The sequence below is a fragment of the Lepidochelys olivacea genome (assembly GCF_965140295.1).
Source record: "Lepidochelys olivacea isolate rLepOli2 genome assembly, chromosome: 15".
Classification (NCBI taxonomy): domain Eukaryota; kingdom Metazoa; phylum Chordata; order Testudines; family Cheloniidae; genus Lepidochelys; species Lepidochelys olivacea.
In genome coordinates this window covers 13,108,287-13,126,323 of record NC_140425.1, presented here as the reverse complement: position 1 = coordinate 13,126,323, position 18,037 = coordinate 13,108,287, and the positions used below count along the sequence as shown (strand labels likewise).

At 42.5% G+C, this 18,037-nt stretch overlaps 2 protein-coding genes and 1 long non-coding RNA gene across 6 annotated transcripts in view; 2 read left to right on the top strand and 1 right to left on the bottom strand.

Moving 5' to 3' along the window:
- SPPL3 (signal peptide peptidase like 3) overlaps positions 1 to 1,864 on the top strand; it is a 142,006-nt gene extending 140,142 nt beyond the window's left edge. Inside the window, exon 11 of one of the 3 annotated variants that reach the window (XM_084649001.1) lies at positions 557 to 1,864. In XM_084649001.1, coding sequence (XP_084505127.1) covers positions 557 to 628 — 72 coding nt within the window. In that variant the 3' untranslated portion in view covers positions 629 to 1,864. The remainder of the gene's footprint in view (positions 1 to 556) is intronic. The other 2 variants (XM_084649003.1, XM_084649002.1) reach the window with 2 other exon arrangements.
- A 5,173-nt stretch (positions 1,865 to 7,037) lies between these two features.
- LOC311531362 lies at positions 7,038 to 12,552 on the top strand. Its single transcript, XR_014714205.1, has 3 exons — positions 7,038 to 8,070; positions 10,403 to 10,514; positions 12,433 to 12,552. It is a non-coding gene; the product is annotated as an uncharacterized lncRNA (long non-coding RNA).
- The window catches only part of ACADS (acyl-CoA dehydrogenase short chain), a 28,959-nt gene continuing 23,310 nt past the window's right edge, over positions 12,389 to 18,037 (bottom strand). For both annotated transcript variants that reach the window (XM_084648660.1, XM_084648659.1), the window contains 2 exons: positions 17,964 to 18,020; positions 12,389 to 16,811 (listed from right to left, as the gene is read on the bottom strand). In XM_084648660.1, coding sequence (XP_084504786.1) covers positions 16,659 to 16,811; positions 17,964 to 18,020 — 210 coding nt within the window. In that variant the 3' untranslated portion in view covers positions 12,389 to 16,658. The remainder of the gene's footprint in view (positions 16,812 to 17,963; positions 18,021 to 18,037) is intronic.

The following is an 18,037-nucleotide window of genomic DNA, read 5'->3' as shown; positions in this document are numbered from 1 at the left end:
GGATTTCCTATTTAGGGCACAGGATTAATCTTTTTTTTTTTAATTCCTAGCAAGCAGTCCGATTCCAAAGCAGTAAAGGCCATTCTGTTCAAACAAGATGTGGCTTAAAGAATTTGTCCTTGTCCTGCTCATAATGAGAGAATGAACACAAAGTTCTAAATGTGGAGGAGGGACAAATTCTTCCAGCTTACCTCTCTTTCCAGAAACTAGCCCTGGAATTTAAATTGAAAATGGAAGGTTTGCATTTCAGAGACACTGTTGAAATGCAAACCTACTGCTCCAAGCAGTATGGCACAACAAAAGCAGAATTCCCTATATCACTCCCCATTGAGTTTTTCCAGCAAAAATGTCCATCAGGTGAAATTGCTTCAAACATACATAAGTCTTTGTTCTGCCTGGAAAGGATTTTCTTCCTTGTTGTGTCAGAGTACAGTCTTCCCTAACTGAGAGACAGCAAATATGCTTTAAGATGACATACCTGACACACAGGACTTACAGTTGCTGAAATCTGTGGACTATTTCTGAAGAGCTTTCTTTCTTCACTACCATTCTCTAGGGTGATCTACGTCGCATGTGGTCTGAACCTTTCCACTCCAAGTCCAGCAGCTCCCGTTTCCTGGAAGTATGATGGAATAGATGGAAAGTGACTGGAACTTCTGCCTTTGTCCTTTTCTCTTAACTTGTGGTTTTGTCTCCTAAAGCTGGAATGGTACTCAGAAAGGTACCAGTTTATGGAACTTGTATGGATGGACCTTGCTTTTTTTTTTTTCTTTTTAATACAAAGGTTCTGGAGCTCCGTTTGATTCCTTTTCTCCCTGCAGATGTGGAATTGGGGACACTTTGTGCAACTGCAGCCACCTTCCTCTTCTCCTCCCCCTCTTTTATGGATTAGTACCAGACTGTTACTTTTGTGAGAAAGGAGGAGACAAACTTTAAACTGAAAACGGCATGAAGTCGTTCAGAAACTTGCGAACACTAAAAGGAAAACCAATTAAGCAAATGGAAGTTTCTTCAGAGAGCCCCCAAGTACTTTGGGACCAGTTTCCTGTCAGACTTCAGTTTTGGAGAGAACTGAGACAGAAACTCTGTCACTATATTCTTTTTTTGATTTATTAAATATTTCCTGTGGTGTGAGGTGACTTATTAAATCCACAGACATTGAGTGACTTATTGCAGTATACATATAAGAATTTGTTGTAGCGAGTTACGTTTCCACCCAGATGTCATGTTGCAGTGAACAAGGGCACGATTTTTATACATATATATATATGTATACACACACACACGCGCGCGCGTATAGATATATATATGAATAAATAAAAAGGAAAACCTGCTAAGATCATGCTATGTAGCAGTCAGGGGCTTGCTGTAATTTTTAGCATGTAGAGCAGTTTACTATGGCTTTCTTGTATATGACTCTACGATAAGCTGCTGTTTTTCCCCCTCCACAGCGGAACCCACAGTGAAAAACCAGTGTAGTATTTGTACTTATTGTACTCATGGACTTTAGGGGAGTATTTGATTTTGATCAATGTAGCAAACTAGGGAAGAAAAAAGTTTAAACCCTTACCCTTTTCTTTTTTTTAATTAACTTCTCCCTTGCAGGTTTTTTAGTAGTTCCTTCTTGACCCAATGCATGTATTATAGCAGCAATTGTCTTTGTGCGTTCTGATCATAGTAATGTACCACTTGTAAATACATTTTTTCTATTTTTTTTTATTTTTTGCATTTTGTTTCATTAGTGTGCTGTATTTTTTCCAGATCCCTGCCCCTTAAAAAAAAGAAAAAAAGAAAAAGAAAAAATTGTCCTTTGTTGCTGTGATTGGTCAAAGTTTGTGTGTTGACTGCTTTGTACATGGGAGTCTGTTAAAATGTGGATTTTTCTAACCAAACAATTGCGGTTATGTTATTTAACTGACTGAAAGAGTAACTACTTCTAAGGGCCCTAGGATTTTCCCCTCCTACCACGTTTAAAACGTTTCATCAAACTGGTTTTGGAGCATGCACCTGTGAGCTGGTGGCTTCTGTTAGTGAACTGATTGGTTGTGGTGGCTGTTTTCACTTGACTTAGGGGGAAACAGGATTACTTAAGAGCAAAGTATAACTTACTTGTAGCCCCTAGGGAGCAGCAATGTTATTCTGTTTGGTAGTAGGCTCTCACTGTGAAGAGGTAAGGAAAACTCGGCAGGATTCCTGGTAATTCAGTGAACACACACTTTTATGTATTGTGTGCAACTCACTTCCTCCTACATGTGGTCTCTCCTTTGGCTGTTGACTCATCTCTGGGAAGTTACAAACAGAGAAACTCCAAGTCCCAGGATCTTCTCACTGGTTGCACAGTTGGATGGTTTTTAAGAGGTAGCTAATTCTTCCTTATGCATCTCAGCTGCTTCCAGTTTAGTCATTGTGTCCTGGTACAAGTGGAACAAGTTTAGAGAGTGATGGGAGATCTAGTCTACCTGCCTTTAGAATAAGGGTTTGGGACTGAGGTTAATCTACAGTTTTGTTGGACACCTTCCTCCATTCTGGCCGAGGTCCATGAAGTATTGGACAGATCTGTGTAAGTGTGCCACAAGCAGCAGGACATTATATAGATGAAGATAATGGAGGGAGAGGAGCATTCAACGGAAAAAAATCTTTTATCTCAGTCTTAAGCCATAACAAGAGACGCCCCCTCTCCAGCCCTGCAAATAGCAAAAACAGTAGGCAGATAGTATGGAAGATCTGTGCTCAACCACTTTTTAGGAGGGGAATATTGAAGTTCCTTGAGGAAGAATTGTGCTGAATTTGCTTCAGAGGGCTCTAGCCTTCCTTACTGAAGACGAGTTCTGAATCAGTCCATTGTGGAAAAGTCACAGAACAGGATGACTACCAAAAAGACCGCCTGCTTGGGTAAACCATGTGTTTCCTATGCACCCAGATATGGTTTATGTTAGTGTTCTGGATAAAAATGGGAGACCAGAAACAGACACTCCTCCAAACTCTAAAGTAATCCAGAAGCTGTAAAGGCTGACGTTTGGGACACAGTCTTCAGAATGGACTCTGCAGGTCCACTATGCATGTTAAGACCACCTCTACTTCTCTTGTTGGAACCAAATGTCTAAAGGGTTTTGTTGACTGCAAACTGAATTAGGAAGAACTATGACATTGCTAAATACTGCACTGAAACTTTGATCTTATTCCTAATTAGTAGGTGTGTCTTTTAAAAAGAAAAAGAAGTAAGGTTTAAGTCCACCCACAACATTAGCAGAAACGAGTAATATTGACTGAAGTCTATCCTGATTTAAGAAGGAATGTCGCGGTATTGTTCCTCTTCATCGGTATGGTGGTGGGGGCAGGGCGGCTTTGGTCATGGTAGTTAAACTCCCAAGCAAAGTAGAGGCTAGGTAGGCCCTTTAAGAGGCAGCATCTTTCTGGGACATATTGGACAAGGCTTTTCAAGACCCAGCAAAGCAACGGAAGGCCTCTCTCCCTGACAACCTCTTTCTATGGGACTGTTCTTCACAGTAATAGAAATCCAGTGTCAAGTAGAAACATAAAACTATTATTTCTGCAAGACCTTTCCGTTGGTCTAGGGTGGCCCATGTGGTTTTGTGTGATGAAAACTCTGTGCAGCATATCGAGCAGCATTGACTAGAGGATGCTTGTATATGAACTGCTAGGGGAGAGAGAAGAGGACTTCTGCTCCAAGATTTTGCATGTTGATTTCTCTCCCAACAGAACAGCACACTCCTTCCAGCCAGAGAGTGCCTTTCTCAGAAAACTACTGACCACATAGGAAAATAAAACTTGCTTATTTTCTTCCTCCCCTCGTCTCCCTCAAAGTTCTTGGTTTAGCAGTCCTGGGAGGTGATGAGGTTAGAGGAGAGAACCTACTCCACCAGCAGTGGCATTGACCGCTGCTAATAGCCACAGAGTAAAGTAGCCAGCACGCACTTCCCAAGCCATTGGTCCTTTAAGATTCTATTGCTTCTGCTGTAAATAAATTTGGTGCTTAGATGTTGAGTCAGTTCATTGAACCTTTAGCTCTGTTCAGGCTGTGAAATGTGAGTTTAAGATTTGTTTGACTGGATTAAGCTGACAGTGAAGAACAGAAATGATCTGTGGCTAGTAGGGGCTTTTAAAATATAACCTGTGAAGAGGATTGAAAGACTGGGTGGTGAGTTTCTCTAAAGCTTGTGGCTGCACTCTGAGGTGATCCAACTTCTACTTCTCATGGAAACCTTTCCTGCAATCTTGCTGCCTCATACTACAGTTTCGTAAAACCATCTTGTCCAATATTGGACACACCCACTTCATAGTTAATAGTGATGCTTGCTTTGCACTGGAAACAAGTCCTCTCAGAGGCAGTCTTTACTGAAAACTTACATTGGAGCAAACATGCAATGCAGTTTAGTTCAAAAAACCATTCGGTACAGTGGGCCCAAGTTTTTTCACCAAAATGAATTAACGCTTAGGAATCATTTGTTCAGTAAACTACCTGCAGAAATAGCCTGCTTTAAAGTTTGCTTACTTTTTGTACTTCAGACTTCAGTTTTACCAACAAAGTTTGTATATGGTCTAAAACCTTGGGCATGTATGTGAATAACACTGAAGTGAAGATACTTAATGTGTTAAAAGGTAAGCTTTTTTAACTGCATGCACAGAAGACTATTCTGGTAATGAACAATGTTATCAGTTGGCTATGGTGACAGTGAATTATTTTCTCTACTCTAGGTAAATCTTCCAGTTCAGAATGTGTGCACAGTTGTGATCTGTAAGTATTTACATACCTCAGTTGCTGCTAATCCAGTGTCTTACACCAATTCTACATCACCTTTGGCTGACAATGACGGTCAGTAATGAGTCCTGCTGAATTGGTGCTGAAAACTGTTCATCTGCTAGTGTAGGTGGGAGAGAACCATTTTTCAGCCCCTTTACAGGCATCTTCCAGCAGTGGTGCTGAAAACGGTATCTGAGGGGAGAAGATGGTGCTCTGGTCAGAGTGTGCTTTTTTCTGGAGTGGGGATTGTTGAAGGGATAAACATCTGGGAGGGGTAGCTGGAGAGAGCAAGTGATGCATCCAAGTTCTGTACTCCTATTCAGAACCTCCACATGACTTGCAGAAGTATGAAGTGTGCATCTCCTGTAAGTTAGGACGTGATGCAAAACCCATTGAAGTAAATGGAACGACTCCCCCTGATTTCAATGGACTCTGGATCAGGCCAATAACATTTAAGTCGTCAAAAATCTTGCGTGTCATTACATAGCTGTGGTACGTCACACTAATGCACGCATTCCCCAAAGAATCTTTGTATTTGCTATCTGTAGAACAAATGTATAAACTAGGAGAACTTAGTGGGAGTTATAGTAATCAAGGCATTGCTACTTCAGTCAAGTTTTAAAGTGTCTGTGTGTAGTCAGATTTTTGCTTTGAAGTGTTTAATTACTTTATTTGCAAATATACAAGAGAAACTATAAAGCACCAAAATACCATTTGCTAATAAGATATTGGAGGGGGGGTCTTAGTAGCATAGCCACTCTTAATTTTTTATTTTATATTTTTACCAGCTAGTAACTAGCACTTTCTCTGTTGTCTTATGTTTTGGGCTGTTGTGGGAGCAGTTTACAACTGCAATCCAATTTATAAGCACCCCATCCCATGTAACTCGTAAACAGCACTTATCTGTCATTTAAAGCCAAAAAATATCCCGAGCCAATAACATTAGACAGCTGCACGTCTATGTTTCAGGCAATTAAGGTTTTAGCAGAGTATTGTGAGAAAACCAAAATCTAAAGAGCGGAGCTGTGAAAGTCCTTACCAGATTCACTGGCATGTTTCTCTCTCTCTCTCTACTTCAGCAGCGATTCTGCTAACAATGCTCCAGACATAAACATGGACTGCGTATAAACTTTCAGTTCAGTTAAGTACAGAACTATGGATTCTACTCACTTTGTTATACTGATTTCTTGGGGAGAGTTTGGTGCCTTAGGTCTTGGGTTATGAAGCAAATTAACTACTTTGAGCCTGCTGCTTTCAAAGTTCAGTTTTATTCATGGGAATTGGATTAAGTGATTGTGGTAGAACCATGTCCATTGCTATTCGCTTTCTGTGTCAGGTGTTGTAGGCTATCTGTACATCAGTGTTCAGAAATATAATAATCACCAGTGCTGCTAATGTGTTTGCCCAAATTTTTATTAATGAAGCTTTGTTCAGATCCAGCCGGTCACTGCTTCATTTTCCCAGCACTTCCAGCTATTTGAAATTAATCTCCACCTCAAGTGCTGTCAGTCTCTTAGGCCTCCCTTCTATCTTTACCTTTATGGTTAATCTGGAAAATATTTCTATGCATACATTTTGCATAATGATACATCATCTCCCTAATATGATGATGCAGATGTGACTGGAGCAGGCAAACCGCAGGATGGCTTTGGCTGTGACGAAGTGAAAGAGAGCTGGAAAAAGTCCAGCTCCTCAGCTTTGCTTTTCCTCCCTGGCATTTTTAGATCAATTCCAGGAAAGCCCATACAAGTATTCTTTGTTATGCACAGAAGAGAGGCATGTCTTGGAACTCTAAAAGGGCTAGCAAAGGAGATGTTTAACAAGGATTAGTTCAGCATTCAGAAAAAAACAATCCTGTCATTCCTTTTCTGTGTCTAAACTCTGCCCACCTACTGCGCAACATCTAACCTTCTTTCGACTTCCCATTGAGAGAACAGATGCAACGATAAACGCAGCACTTCCTCTACAAGTTCTAGCACCTAATCCCCTGAACTGTGCGCATTGCCTTCTCAGTGGAGGCTGAGAACTGCTGACTGGCTAGGGAAAACTGACCTGAAAAGCTATGTTCAGCACCAGTTCACATAAGTGGATTAAGATCGTAACATATATAAAAGAAAAGAGCAACCTTTAGTTATAGAACTCCAGCTATGTCTACACTTTAGTAAAAGACTCACGGCACATCTGTGGCTGGCCCAGGTCAGCTGAGTCGGGCTTGCAGGGCTCAGGCTGTGGGGCTAAAAAGTGCAGTGTAAACATTCAGGCTTGGGCTGGATCCAGGTTCTGAAACCCCACTGGGGTGTGGGTCTCAGAGCGCAGGCTCCAGCCTGAGGCTGAATGTCTACAGTAGTATTTTTAGCCCCACAGCTCGAGTCCCGCAAGCCCAAGTCAATTGACCTGGGTTCTGAGGCTCAGTGCAGTGGGTTTTTTATTGCAGTATAGTTATATCCTGAGACTGCTTAACCGATTGCTGAACTCTGGGACAGATTCTCTGAAGCATAATTGCTCTTAATACAAAATGGTTATACTTGCAAAGATGAGAGCATCCCTCCTAGGCTTTTTACTTTAATATATTTTAAGCCCTTATAGTATTTTTCTCCTGCATAAGACCAAACAAAGCTCTTCAGTTTTAAAGTAAAAATAGCCCCCTTGTTTTACTTCCTTATGCTGTCAGGCTTTCTCTGAGCAGAGTACTTTCTGTCCTTGGCTTTTTGATCTGGCAAATTCTTTTGGCATCTCTCAAGCTTACTGTTCGGCCAGTCTGCAAGCTTCTTTGGATTCTCTGGATTTCAGAAGGCTTCTCACGGTCCAAGATCACAACTAGGACCCAAGTGGTAGTTGTGTTATTTCCACCTTTTGTTTTTTAAATGGGTTAAATCTATCCAGTGACTTAGAGTTGTGTTATATGTTTGACACAGATCTCTTCAGTGGAATCCAGAACTGACAATGCAAGGTCCAGCCAGGTCACTTTGGTTTATCTGTTAGTTGACTGCATCTAAGCAGGACAGTTTTTTTTAATTGTGCTACTTAGGATACTTAAAAACTTTGCTAAATAAAAGAATATTACCAAAAATGTATAGATAGTACAATAGTATATAAATATAATTTTACTTAAGGTATGTCTTCACCACCTGCCAGGTCTGTGGGCAGCGATTGATCCAGCGGGGATTGATTTATTGCGTCTAGTCTAGATGCGATAAATAGATCACTGAGCGCTCTCCCATCACTCCTGTACTCCACTGCTGTGAGAGGCGCAAACAGAGTCGACAGGGGAGCATCAGCAGTTGACTCACTGCGGTGGAGACACCACGGTAAGTCAATATAAGTACATCGACTTCAGCTACGTTATTCATGTAGCTGAAGTTGCGTAACTTAGATCAATCCCCACCTATTGTAGACCAAAGCTTAGATAATGCTATGAGCCAGAGCCTGTTGGCAGCAATGTTCTATGGGACATCATTAGTATACGATGTGTCTCGCACCATCCTGAACTAGGATGTCTGGAATGGTTAACTTATGAATTAATGTGAAATCTGCTGTTTAATAAATGCTTTATACTGCTTGTTTAGTGATATTCAGCATCAGACTGTAAAGTTTCTCATTATGTGGGTCACCTGTAAGGTCACATTCCTCCTGATGTCTTGAATGAAAATTTCTATGTTTAGAAAACACCTGCAAGTTGTTAAAGGTGCTGCACTCATTATCTGAAATGTAACGTCGAACAGTTCCAGCCCCTGTGCTTTCTTAGCCATGCCATGTCTTAATTTTCTCCCTCTTTTTGTTTTCTTTCATTAGGTTGTGCCCCTACAGCCCCAAAGCATATAAAATAAATTTAAGTTAATCGGAGTTAAGAATCTGGGTGTAAATTCTATCTAAACAGAGTTCTTATTTAAATCCGATGACGTGAGCTGTAGTTCACGAAAGCTTATGCTCAAATAAATTGGTTAGTCTCTAAGGTGCCACAAGTCCTCCTTTTCTTCTTATTAAATCTGTTTCCAACTGCTTGACCAGCCAGTGTGGACAAACTGGTAGAAATACAGGCTGGCGACGTTGTGTCCAATATTGTCTAGCCAAGTGGTATTAGAAAAATGTTCTGTTGGCTCCTTTCTTATGCACTGTTTCCAAACTCTGCTACTAGCCCCTTTGAGAGAAGCCCATACTGCAAAGAAAACGTACAGAACAACTTGGTGTCCAGTGCTACCACTGCAGGGACAGAGTTGTGCATAATGCAAACTTGAGGGAAGGTTTTTTCTTCTTTAAGTGATGCATAACTAACCTATCAAATGCCAGAAGTACTGTATTAAAGCTTCATCCTCCTTGTGCCCAGTGGATGGGCATTCTTGAAAATCCTGCTTTTCCTTGTGTTGCCTCTGATGTAGGACTATTCACTGAGGACATTTCCTGGGCTTTTCATTGGAAGCCCTTCTTTTTGCTGAGAAGGAGAAATATCATTGAAAATCATTAGACAAATACCTGTCAAGTAGGGCCTAGGTATATTTGGCCCCCAGTGCAATGGGCTGGACTAGATGACCTCTCGAGGTCCCTTTCACCCCTGCATTCTTATGGTTAATTAGGAAATAGATATGTACTGCTGGATCACTTAATCAACTACATGTTGACCTCTTTTGGTGGGGTGGCGGGGAAGGCTTCATCTACATATGATGAAGTCTCCAGTTGAGTTTGATGGATGAGCAACAGTCACTTATTGTGCGTCCTGAGATGAGACCTGTCATAAATATAAAGGGAAGGGTAAACACCTTTAAAATCCCTCCTGGCCAGAGGAAAAATCCTTTCACCTGTAAAGGGTTAAGAAGCTAGGATAATCTCGCTGGCACCTGACCAAAATGACCAATGAGGAGACAAGATACTTTCAAAAGCTGGGAGGAAGGAGAAAAACAAAGGGTCTGTGTCTGTCTGTGTGATGCTTTTGCCGGGGACAGAACAGGAATGGAGTCTTAAAACTTAGTAAGTAATCTAGCTAGATATGTGTTAGATTATGATTTCTTTAAATGGCTGAGAAAATAGCTGTGCTGAATAGAATGAATATTCCTGTCTGTGTGTCTTTTTGTAACTTAAAGTTTTGCCTAGAGGGATTCTCTATGTTTTGAATCTAATTACCCTTTAAGGTATTTACCATCCTGATTTTACAGAGGTGATTCTTTTTACTGTTTCTTCTATTAAAATGTTTGTTTTCAAGAACTGAATGTTTTTTTCATTGTTCTAAGATCCAAGGGTTTGGGGGTGTGGTCACCTATGCAAATTGGTGAGGATTTTTACAAACCTTCCCCAGGAAGTGGGGTGCAAGGGTTGGGAGGATTTTGGGGGGAAAGACGTTTCCAAACGTTTTCCCAATACACCCAGATAAACATTTGGTGGTGGCAGTGGAAGTCCTAGGGCAAAGGGTAAAATAGTTTATACCTTGGGGAAGTTTTAACCTAAGCTGGTAAAAAGTAAGCTTAGGAGGTTTTCATGCAGGTCCCCACATCTGTACCCTAGAGTTCAGAGTGGGGAAGGAACCTTGACAAGACCAAAGACTGATTTTGGACCTGCAGCCGCCTCCGTAAGTGCCAGAGGTAAAGATGTTTGTAGATGAATTAGTGCTGCTTTTAGCTTGTTGCATCTCACACGTCTCCTTGATTGCAGAAATCCACAAGCTCTCAAAATCTTCCAGTCTGAGGTGGCAGGGCTGCTGCTGTCAAATCTTGTCATGGGCTAAGATCTCCCAGGTGCTGAGGTCAACGTTGCAAGATTGGAGGTTGGTCTTCAGTGTGTCTTTTGTAACATTTTCTTGGTTTTCCCCTAAAACAAGTTCCAGTCTGCAGTTTTCCATAAAAATGGAATGTCTAATGAACTGTAGAAGTTAGAGATAGAAAAGATCTATTGGGTCATGTAGTCAAATTTTCCTGCCACTGCAGGATTGTTTCCTATTGTCCATTTGCTTGTGTTGCAGTCTATTTTGAAATGTTCAAGGGGTAGAATTGTTATCACTTCCCTTAGAGAATATTTCGCAGCCTGATAGCTGTTACTGTCGGGAAGCTTTTCCTGACATTTGATCTAAAATGGTTGTGGGGTTTTTTTTTAAATCCTTTTACTCTGTTATTCCTTAGTTATTCCCTTAGTTGTCCTCCCTTGAGCACAGAGGACTGGATTAGAAGACCTACTGAGGTCCCTTCTAATCCTACACTTCTACGTTTCCCCCATATATTATCGTAAACTTCTCTCCCTTCTTAGCTGCTTGTACCTTTCCCATTTTTTACTATTCTATCCCCCACAAAGCTGTTTCTTAGCCAGTCCAGTACTTAGTGAACTCTTAATCTTTTCCAGTAAATCAGTCCCTCCAGGACCTTTTTGTTATCTGCAGTTACTTTGATAATGAGGTGCCTGGTATTTAATTCTATATAACAGGTGTGGTCACATCTGTACTTGTTTCTGTGACGTGCCCAGCACATCTGGGTGCTCAAAAATAGATGCATAACCAGAGCTAGAGAAAACGCAGTGTCTGTGTGCTTTGTAACGGTATGTTTGTAAATGCAGCCCCAAAATTGTGTTGGCTGCTGCTGTCGTCCTTTTATATTGCAGTCTGCCATTGCCCTTAAATCACTGAGTGTCATTCCCCGCCCCAGATTTTCCCCTTATTGAATATAATGGTGGTTAGTTTTACCCAAATGATGACATGTCCAACTTGCATCTCATTTTCTCTAATCTTTAGGTCCAGGTCCATTTTTATTTGCTCTCGCAGATTTTTGCTACTCCAAATTTACTGTCCCTTGCAAATGTAACTTGTAAATTCATGAAAATATTAAATAAGAGTGGACCTACAATCAACCCCTAATGGATACCTCTGTTAGAGTGTTCAGTTGTTACTGGAGGGCAGCATAGTGACACCTTATTTTTAAGCTGCATTTGGGGAAAAAAATGCATAGGTTGAGTACTTGAAACATTTTAACATATTCCTGCTGTGTGGCGTCTTCAGCTTGAACATGATTAGGGCTGTTTTAGTCTCAGATATTTTTAGTAAAAGTCAAGGACAAGTCAGGGCAATAAACAAATATTCACAGCCCATTACCTGTCCATGATTCGTACTATATACCCCTGACTGAATCTTGGCTGGGTGGAGGGGGCGGCCCGGGACTCCCGTTAGTGCTGGGGGAAGGAGTGTTGGTGGGGGCTGGCAGGCTGCCTGGCTCCACAACTCCCTAGAAGTGGCAACGTCCCCCTCCCTCTGCTTCTAGGCAGAGGCGTGGCCAGGCAGCTCTATGCGCTGCCTCGGCAGCTCCCATTGGCCAGGAACCGCAGCCAATGGGAGTTGTGGGGACGGAGCCAGTGTGCAGAGTCCCTGGCTGTGCCTATGCCTAGGAGCAGAGGCTGTCGCAACTTCTGGGGAGCCCCTCTGAGGTAAGTACTACCGGGAACCCTCACCCCCTCCCAAACCCCAGCCCTGACCCGCAGCCCCCCCCGCCCCCCAACTCCCACTGGGGGCGGTGGCCCAAGACTGCCCCAGCAGCAGTCAGTGCAGCTGGCCCAGGGGCTGCCTGAGCTCCTCAGGCAGCCCCCAGGGGAGGTGCTCCAGCTGCTGCAGAAGTCATGGTCATGGAATCGATGAGTTCTGTGACAAACTCGCAGCCTTGATCATGATGATGATGATGGCTACTTTTATTCTCCTCAAACTGCAGATGAGACAATGCCAAAAAAAGACTCAAAGAAAGGAGACGGATCCTTGTGCAATAATAATTTCTTATATCTACAATGACTTCCATCCGATGCTCTCAAGTGCTTTACGCCCACTACTTAAGTCTGAAACATTGGTACGTGTTATCACCTCTTTACAGATCTCTAAAGTGAGCCATGCAGTAAAGTGTCTTGCGCAAGATAACCCAACAAAGCTATAGCAGTGAGGAAGGAAACCCATAATCTTGATTGCCAGGCCCCTGCTCTACCCACTGGACTATTTTATCTCTGTAATGGGTTGTTCTTTAATTGCTGAGAGTGGATTTCTCTTACTGTACATTTAGGGTGTCTCTTCACTGCAGTTAACTCAGGCTGTTTACTCAAGTATTGCCCCTGTCCACATGCACAACCCTCTCACACAAGTTTCATGATATTTTCAATCCAGACTAGCTCGTCTTCTGGGGGATATAGGTTAAAACGCAGGTGCTGCTTTCACTTGAGCTGGTAACCCATCCACTTGGGTGTGAAGACACAGGCGAATCCACTTGAGAGCTGATTGTCCTCTGTGCTTTCCTACAATTCCCCCATGTACCCAGAAGGACAGATGACATCTCCAACAATTCACTGGGGATTTTGCTGCAGTACAAAGAACCATGGGATATGCCCCTAGAAATCCTAGTGACCCACACAGGTGAGTGCAGCGCCACTGAGGACATAGTAACTCCGGTATGGCTGCTCACAGCCAGGAGCCAATCACCCCAGTTAACTCTTCAGGGGAAACAGAAATAATAAAACATCAGTGGGGTCTTCACTTGTGTGTGATGAATGCACATTTAGGTGTGATGAGCCAGAGCAACTTGTCTCTGGCTCAGTCTCAACAGAGAGACTGCCTGCTTTATGTATGGGTATCCATACTCTTTATATGGGGGGGGGGAAATTTTGAAAACACTAAGACGAGCAGTCTCTCCATCTACAGTTGTAGGGAAGGGGACAAAGTTTCAGCAATGCTTCCAGTGCAGAGCTAAGCTCTTATTCCTTGCAAGGCGTTTCCCAAACACAAGGCAAGCAAGAGCAGCCCAACTGCTTTCATCTGACCAGTTCTCCCTGCCCTAGAACAAGCGTGTTCGCTACTGTGTTCCTCACCTGTGTGTGAAAATCTCTTAAGGTTTTTCCCTCATTCCCAATAGTCTATCTAGTACCTAATTTCCTGTTCACTTACAATTTCATGGGGCAACAAGCCAAAGTCCTGTGAAATGGAATGGAAAGCACAGCTGTGCCCTTCTCCTCTCCTCCAATGTGATCTTTCCAGGGCCCCAATTTTGGGGCTTTGGCTTGGCTCATAAACCACTAAAAACATGACTTCACCCATAAACACAGCCTCTTCTCAAAGGCTGGCCTGGCCCACCTATCCTTGTTCTAGGCAGGTTAGTGCTTCCTGCGGGAAGGGGGAGATCTCTCTTCTTAAAATCCCCCTGCTGAATCTTGCAAAATGTGTTTGTTTTTGTAAATGCAGCAGTCTTTTCCTGCTTTGTCTGTAACAGAGACTTACCTTCTAAAGCAGCTGATCGCAAACAGTAGCTGCTTAGCGAAATGAGATTTAGTGGTTTGCTCCTGTGTTGTCAGATTGCCATAAGAGCTGTGGCAGGCCTTGCATGACGGTACTTCCAGGGTTTACTTGCCCCTGAGTATATTCAGTTGGCCAGCATGCTGGAACAGCGGCAGCATTGTAAGCATTAAGATATACTGGTCCCAGTCCATAACTACAGCAGTTAGGGCTGAAAAAAGCTTTCCAGCACCATCTCTTCCCATCCTTTGTGAGGCATGTTTGAGGTAACAGAAGAGGGAAGTACACTGGAGTATTTTAAATTTTCATAAGCCTGGACGTGACCTATGTGACCGTGTTCATATAGTTACATGGTTAGTCAGTGAGTTCTCTGAGCTGGGTGCAGCCTATCTACAGCAAAAGCTTATAATTTGATATGTTTTTCTGTTCAGCACCCACCAATGTGGGATTAGGTGTGTTACTGACCTCAAGTAGTTACTTCAGCCAAGTCATTGCAGCTTGTGAAGGTACATCTATGTTGCAATTAGACACCTGCAGCTGGCCCAGGCCAGCTGACTTGGGCTATAATTGTGGTGTGGATATCTGGGCTTGCATGAGCTCTAGGACCCTCCCACCTTGCAGGGTGCTAGACCCAGTGCTCCAGCTCAAGCCTCAATGTCTACACTGCAATTAAACCGCCCCTTAGCTGAGACCTACAAGCCCCAGTCAGCTGGCACAGGCCAGCCATGGGTTTTTAATTGCAGTGCAGACATACCCTGAGAGGCCTGGTTAAACATGTACACCCTTCACTGTCCTGAAGCTCCTCAAACTCAGTGTCTGTTGCTGATCATGGATGGTTTAGGGTGTCATCACAGCACAGTTAGCTCAAGTTTTACCCCTAACTCAACTCAACTGGACAAAGTTTTAAAATGTGGGGGGAAGCCTGCCAACAACAACTTGGGAGAAAAAATAGAGATGCTCTCCTCTTAACTTTCAGTTACAGTAATTTAGGAAATGTCACTTTTGGACAGCAACTGTTTAAGTTAACTGCCCCCTTGTAAGAAGTGAATATATATAGCTGCCAGTAAACAAGGTGGGACATGAGACTACAACCATTTGGAAGTTGCCAAGGATGAAGAGAAATAATTTATGGTAGTATACAGAGCTATAACTAGGAGAAAACAGCAGCCATAAGACTCTTAATTCAGTCTTAAAACTGTAAGAAGGGACTTTTACCAGAGCTGCTTTGTTTCAACGGCAAGACAAACAGATCTGCAGGTCCCAAATGTTGTAGAAATATGTTCTTTCTACTTCCCAAATAGAAGAAATTGGACAGTTACACATAGTGACAGAGTTGGGAAAGCTATAAATACCATATTTGTCTTAATACAAATGAGTGATTTGATTTCTGCATGTTACTAAAGCTGTTTCCCTTCAACAGGCTTTGAACTTCCAGATGCTGCTTCTGTGTGGAGCGAACATGGAGTCTTCGTTCAACTTACTTGATTAATTAGCATTTATATTTCTCTGGGGTTTTTAACCAGAAATAACAGGTTTGTTCCACTTCCTGCCTGGTTAGCCATCCCTATATTTCCTTTTTTGCACTAGCTTTCAAAAGCCACAAGATTTTTTCCTAAAGTGCTAAGCTGCCCCCTAGTGGGCTTCAGGAAAATATTTCTTATGGCCCGTGTGAGCTTTCCTTCAAAAGGGAAGGAGAGTAACCCCAATTTGAGTTAGTCTTCAAGTATGTTTGTTTAAGACCAGCTGCTGTGAAGTCATCTTCCCATCAAGCTTGTAGCTGGAAACAAGGTTTTCACACAATGACTTTTAAGTGCATGGCTGGTCAGTGTGTAATTAATGCAAAAATAGCCCCTCCCTCAAAAAGAATGGTTAGTAATTAGGACTAACAGCTTTAGTTCAGATGCTGCATTCCTTTTCAAAGGGTGGTTTGAGTGTGTGCAGTTTAAAAATCTTTAGTGTAAAGAGCTGCTGCTTTCACTAATATCCTAAACTGAAAGAAATATAAGGTTTGATCATTTACTTTTGGGAAGAAGTTACTGTCAAGTAATGGCTGGTTGAGAAGCCAGGAACCTGGGCAGTTAACTCTATCTCTATGCATTTTAATGTCTTAGTGGTGACAAGGCATATGGGCAACACTCTTGAGTAGGTACTGAATGTGTGCTGTTTAAAAAAAGCCACAGCCAGCATGGTCAAACACTTGGAATTCATGAGTGAGCAAACCTGATGAGGTAGTGTAAATCATTCTGGGGTAGTGCAACCAGATCACCCACCAACACAATTTTAGAAAATATAGTCCACATTCAGGTACTAAAACAAAACTTTGTGTCCTGCCTGTGCGTTATAAGGCCTTGAAGTTTTATGGGGATACCTACTGTTCATTAGTTACCAAGCACCCTGTGAGGGGAACTAAATCTTAACTGGCAGGGCTAAAGACTGATTTCATAGATTTTGTAAGAGAACAGAGTTGAAACTATACCTGCTTAAAATAGATGCTGCTTCTCCTTTTGGCCCTAAACCCTTACAAAGGCAATTCAATTGGGTTGGCCAATCCCCTTTCTCAAAGAGGGGCGGTGATTAAGGATATGAGGGAATTTCCACTTCATTTCATCCAGGACAAAGGCTAGGAGCCCTTCTGCAGTTGTTATAAGGCACTTAAGTTGATCTTCTTCACCCACGATATTCCTTCAGCAGTTGCCCTGCTATCACTAGTCTCTGGATCTCACTTGTCCCCTCATAGATTTCTGTGATTCGAGCATCCCGGTAATGGCGTTCTGCTGGCATTTCTGTTACATAGCCCATCCCTCCCAGGATCTGGATGGCCTAAAACAAAAGCAGTGAGTCTTACATCAAAGAATCAGTGCATTGTTCCCACCAAACTAGTAGGCTCCAAGGCACATTGCCTTTATGGTGCAATCCTCATGTGAGTGACCCTAGTCTAGTAGCAACCACAGGGAGAAGAGAGAGGTCACATGGTGTATCAGTCATGCTGGCACCTCATGGACCCCTTCTCTGTAAATGGTAGAAAATATTAGCATTTTTGGTAACTGGAACTACTCATTTGCCAGGAAGGATGATGCCATCATACTTCTGCTGAAGCCAGTTTTGAGTTTGTCAGCAAAGCTGAAGTCCAGGCCATAGATGCCAATGCTGGGATCGAAAGGCTTGTTGATTAGGCATCCAGCACACCCTGCAGGGAGCATGATGCAAGATTGAGGCAAATTATGTTGTACCAAGGACACAGTCTTGAGTTATTCACCCTCCCTGTAGCTGATAACAGCATTAGTCAAAGGCACAGAAACTGAAGTGGTGTTTAGGTAAACAGTAACATATTTCACCATTGCCCTGAATAACTCTGCATGGGCTTCGAGCCTGCCATACAGTTCTAGGCCTAGCAGCTGAAGGGACTTTACAGCCCACAGCCTTTAAACAGATGTAAGCACCAAGGCCAGAGAGGAATTCTTTATAGGGTGTATATACAAAACTTAGTTCCTCAGCAAGAAAGTTAAGCTCTTTCTTTTATAGATACTTAATTTTAGGCTTGGAAGGATTAGGTTTTTAAATGGATAATTGTGCACTTCACCAACTGCTTAAAAATATTTTCATTGATAAAATACTGCTTGAGAACTGTGTTTGATGGGAGGATATTTACTTACCATGTTGACAAAGCTTTATAAGGGGGTCATGAGCTGTCAGCCTCCACCCCAAACCCCACTTCACCAACATGTATAATGGTGTTAAAAAGGGGTTTTAATTTATGAGAGGGGGCTGCACTCAGAGGCTTGCTATGTGAAAGGGGTCACCAGTACAAAAGTTTATCTATTTAAATGTCAGAGTTGTGGAAAGTTAGACAAACAGCTATTATCCATCAGTTATAAGAGTCACATTTAGACAAGCTCCCCTTGTGTGTTACAGCAGGAGCAGAGACCACTCTCAGACTAGCCTTAGAGAGGTAAAGAAGGGAGAGATTCTTACCTGATGGGAAATGGCAGTTGCAGCCTCTGATGCAGCTAGCTTGGCCATTGCAGCTTCCTTTAAAAACAAAGATA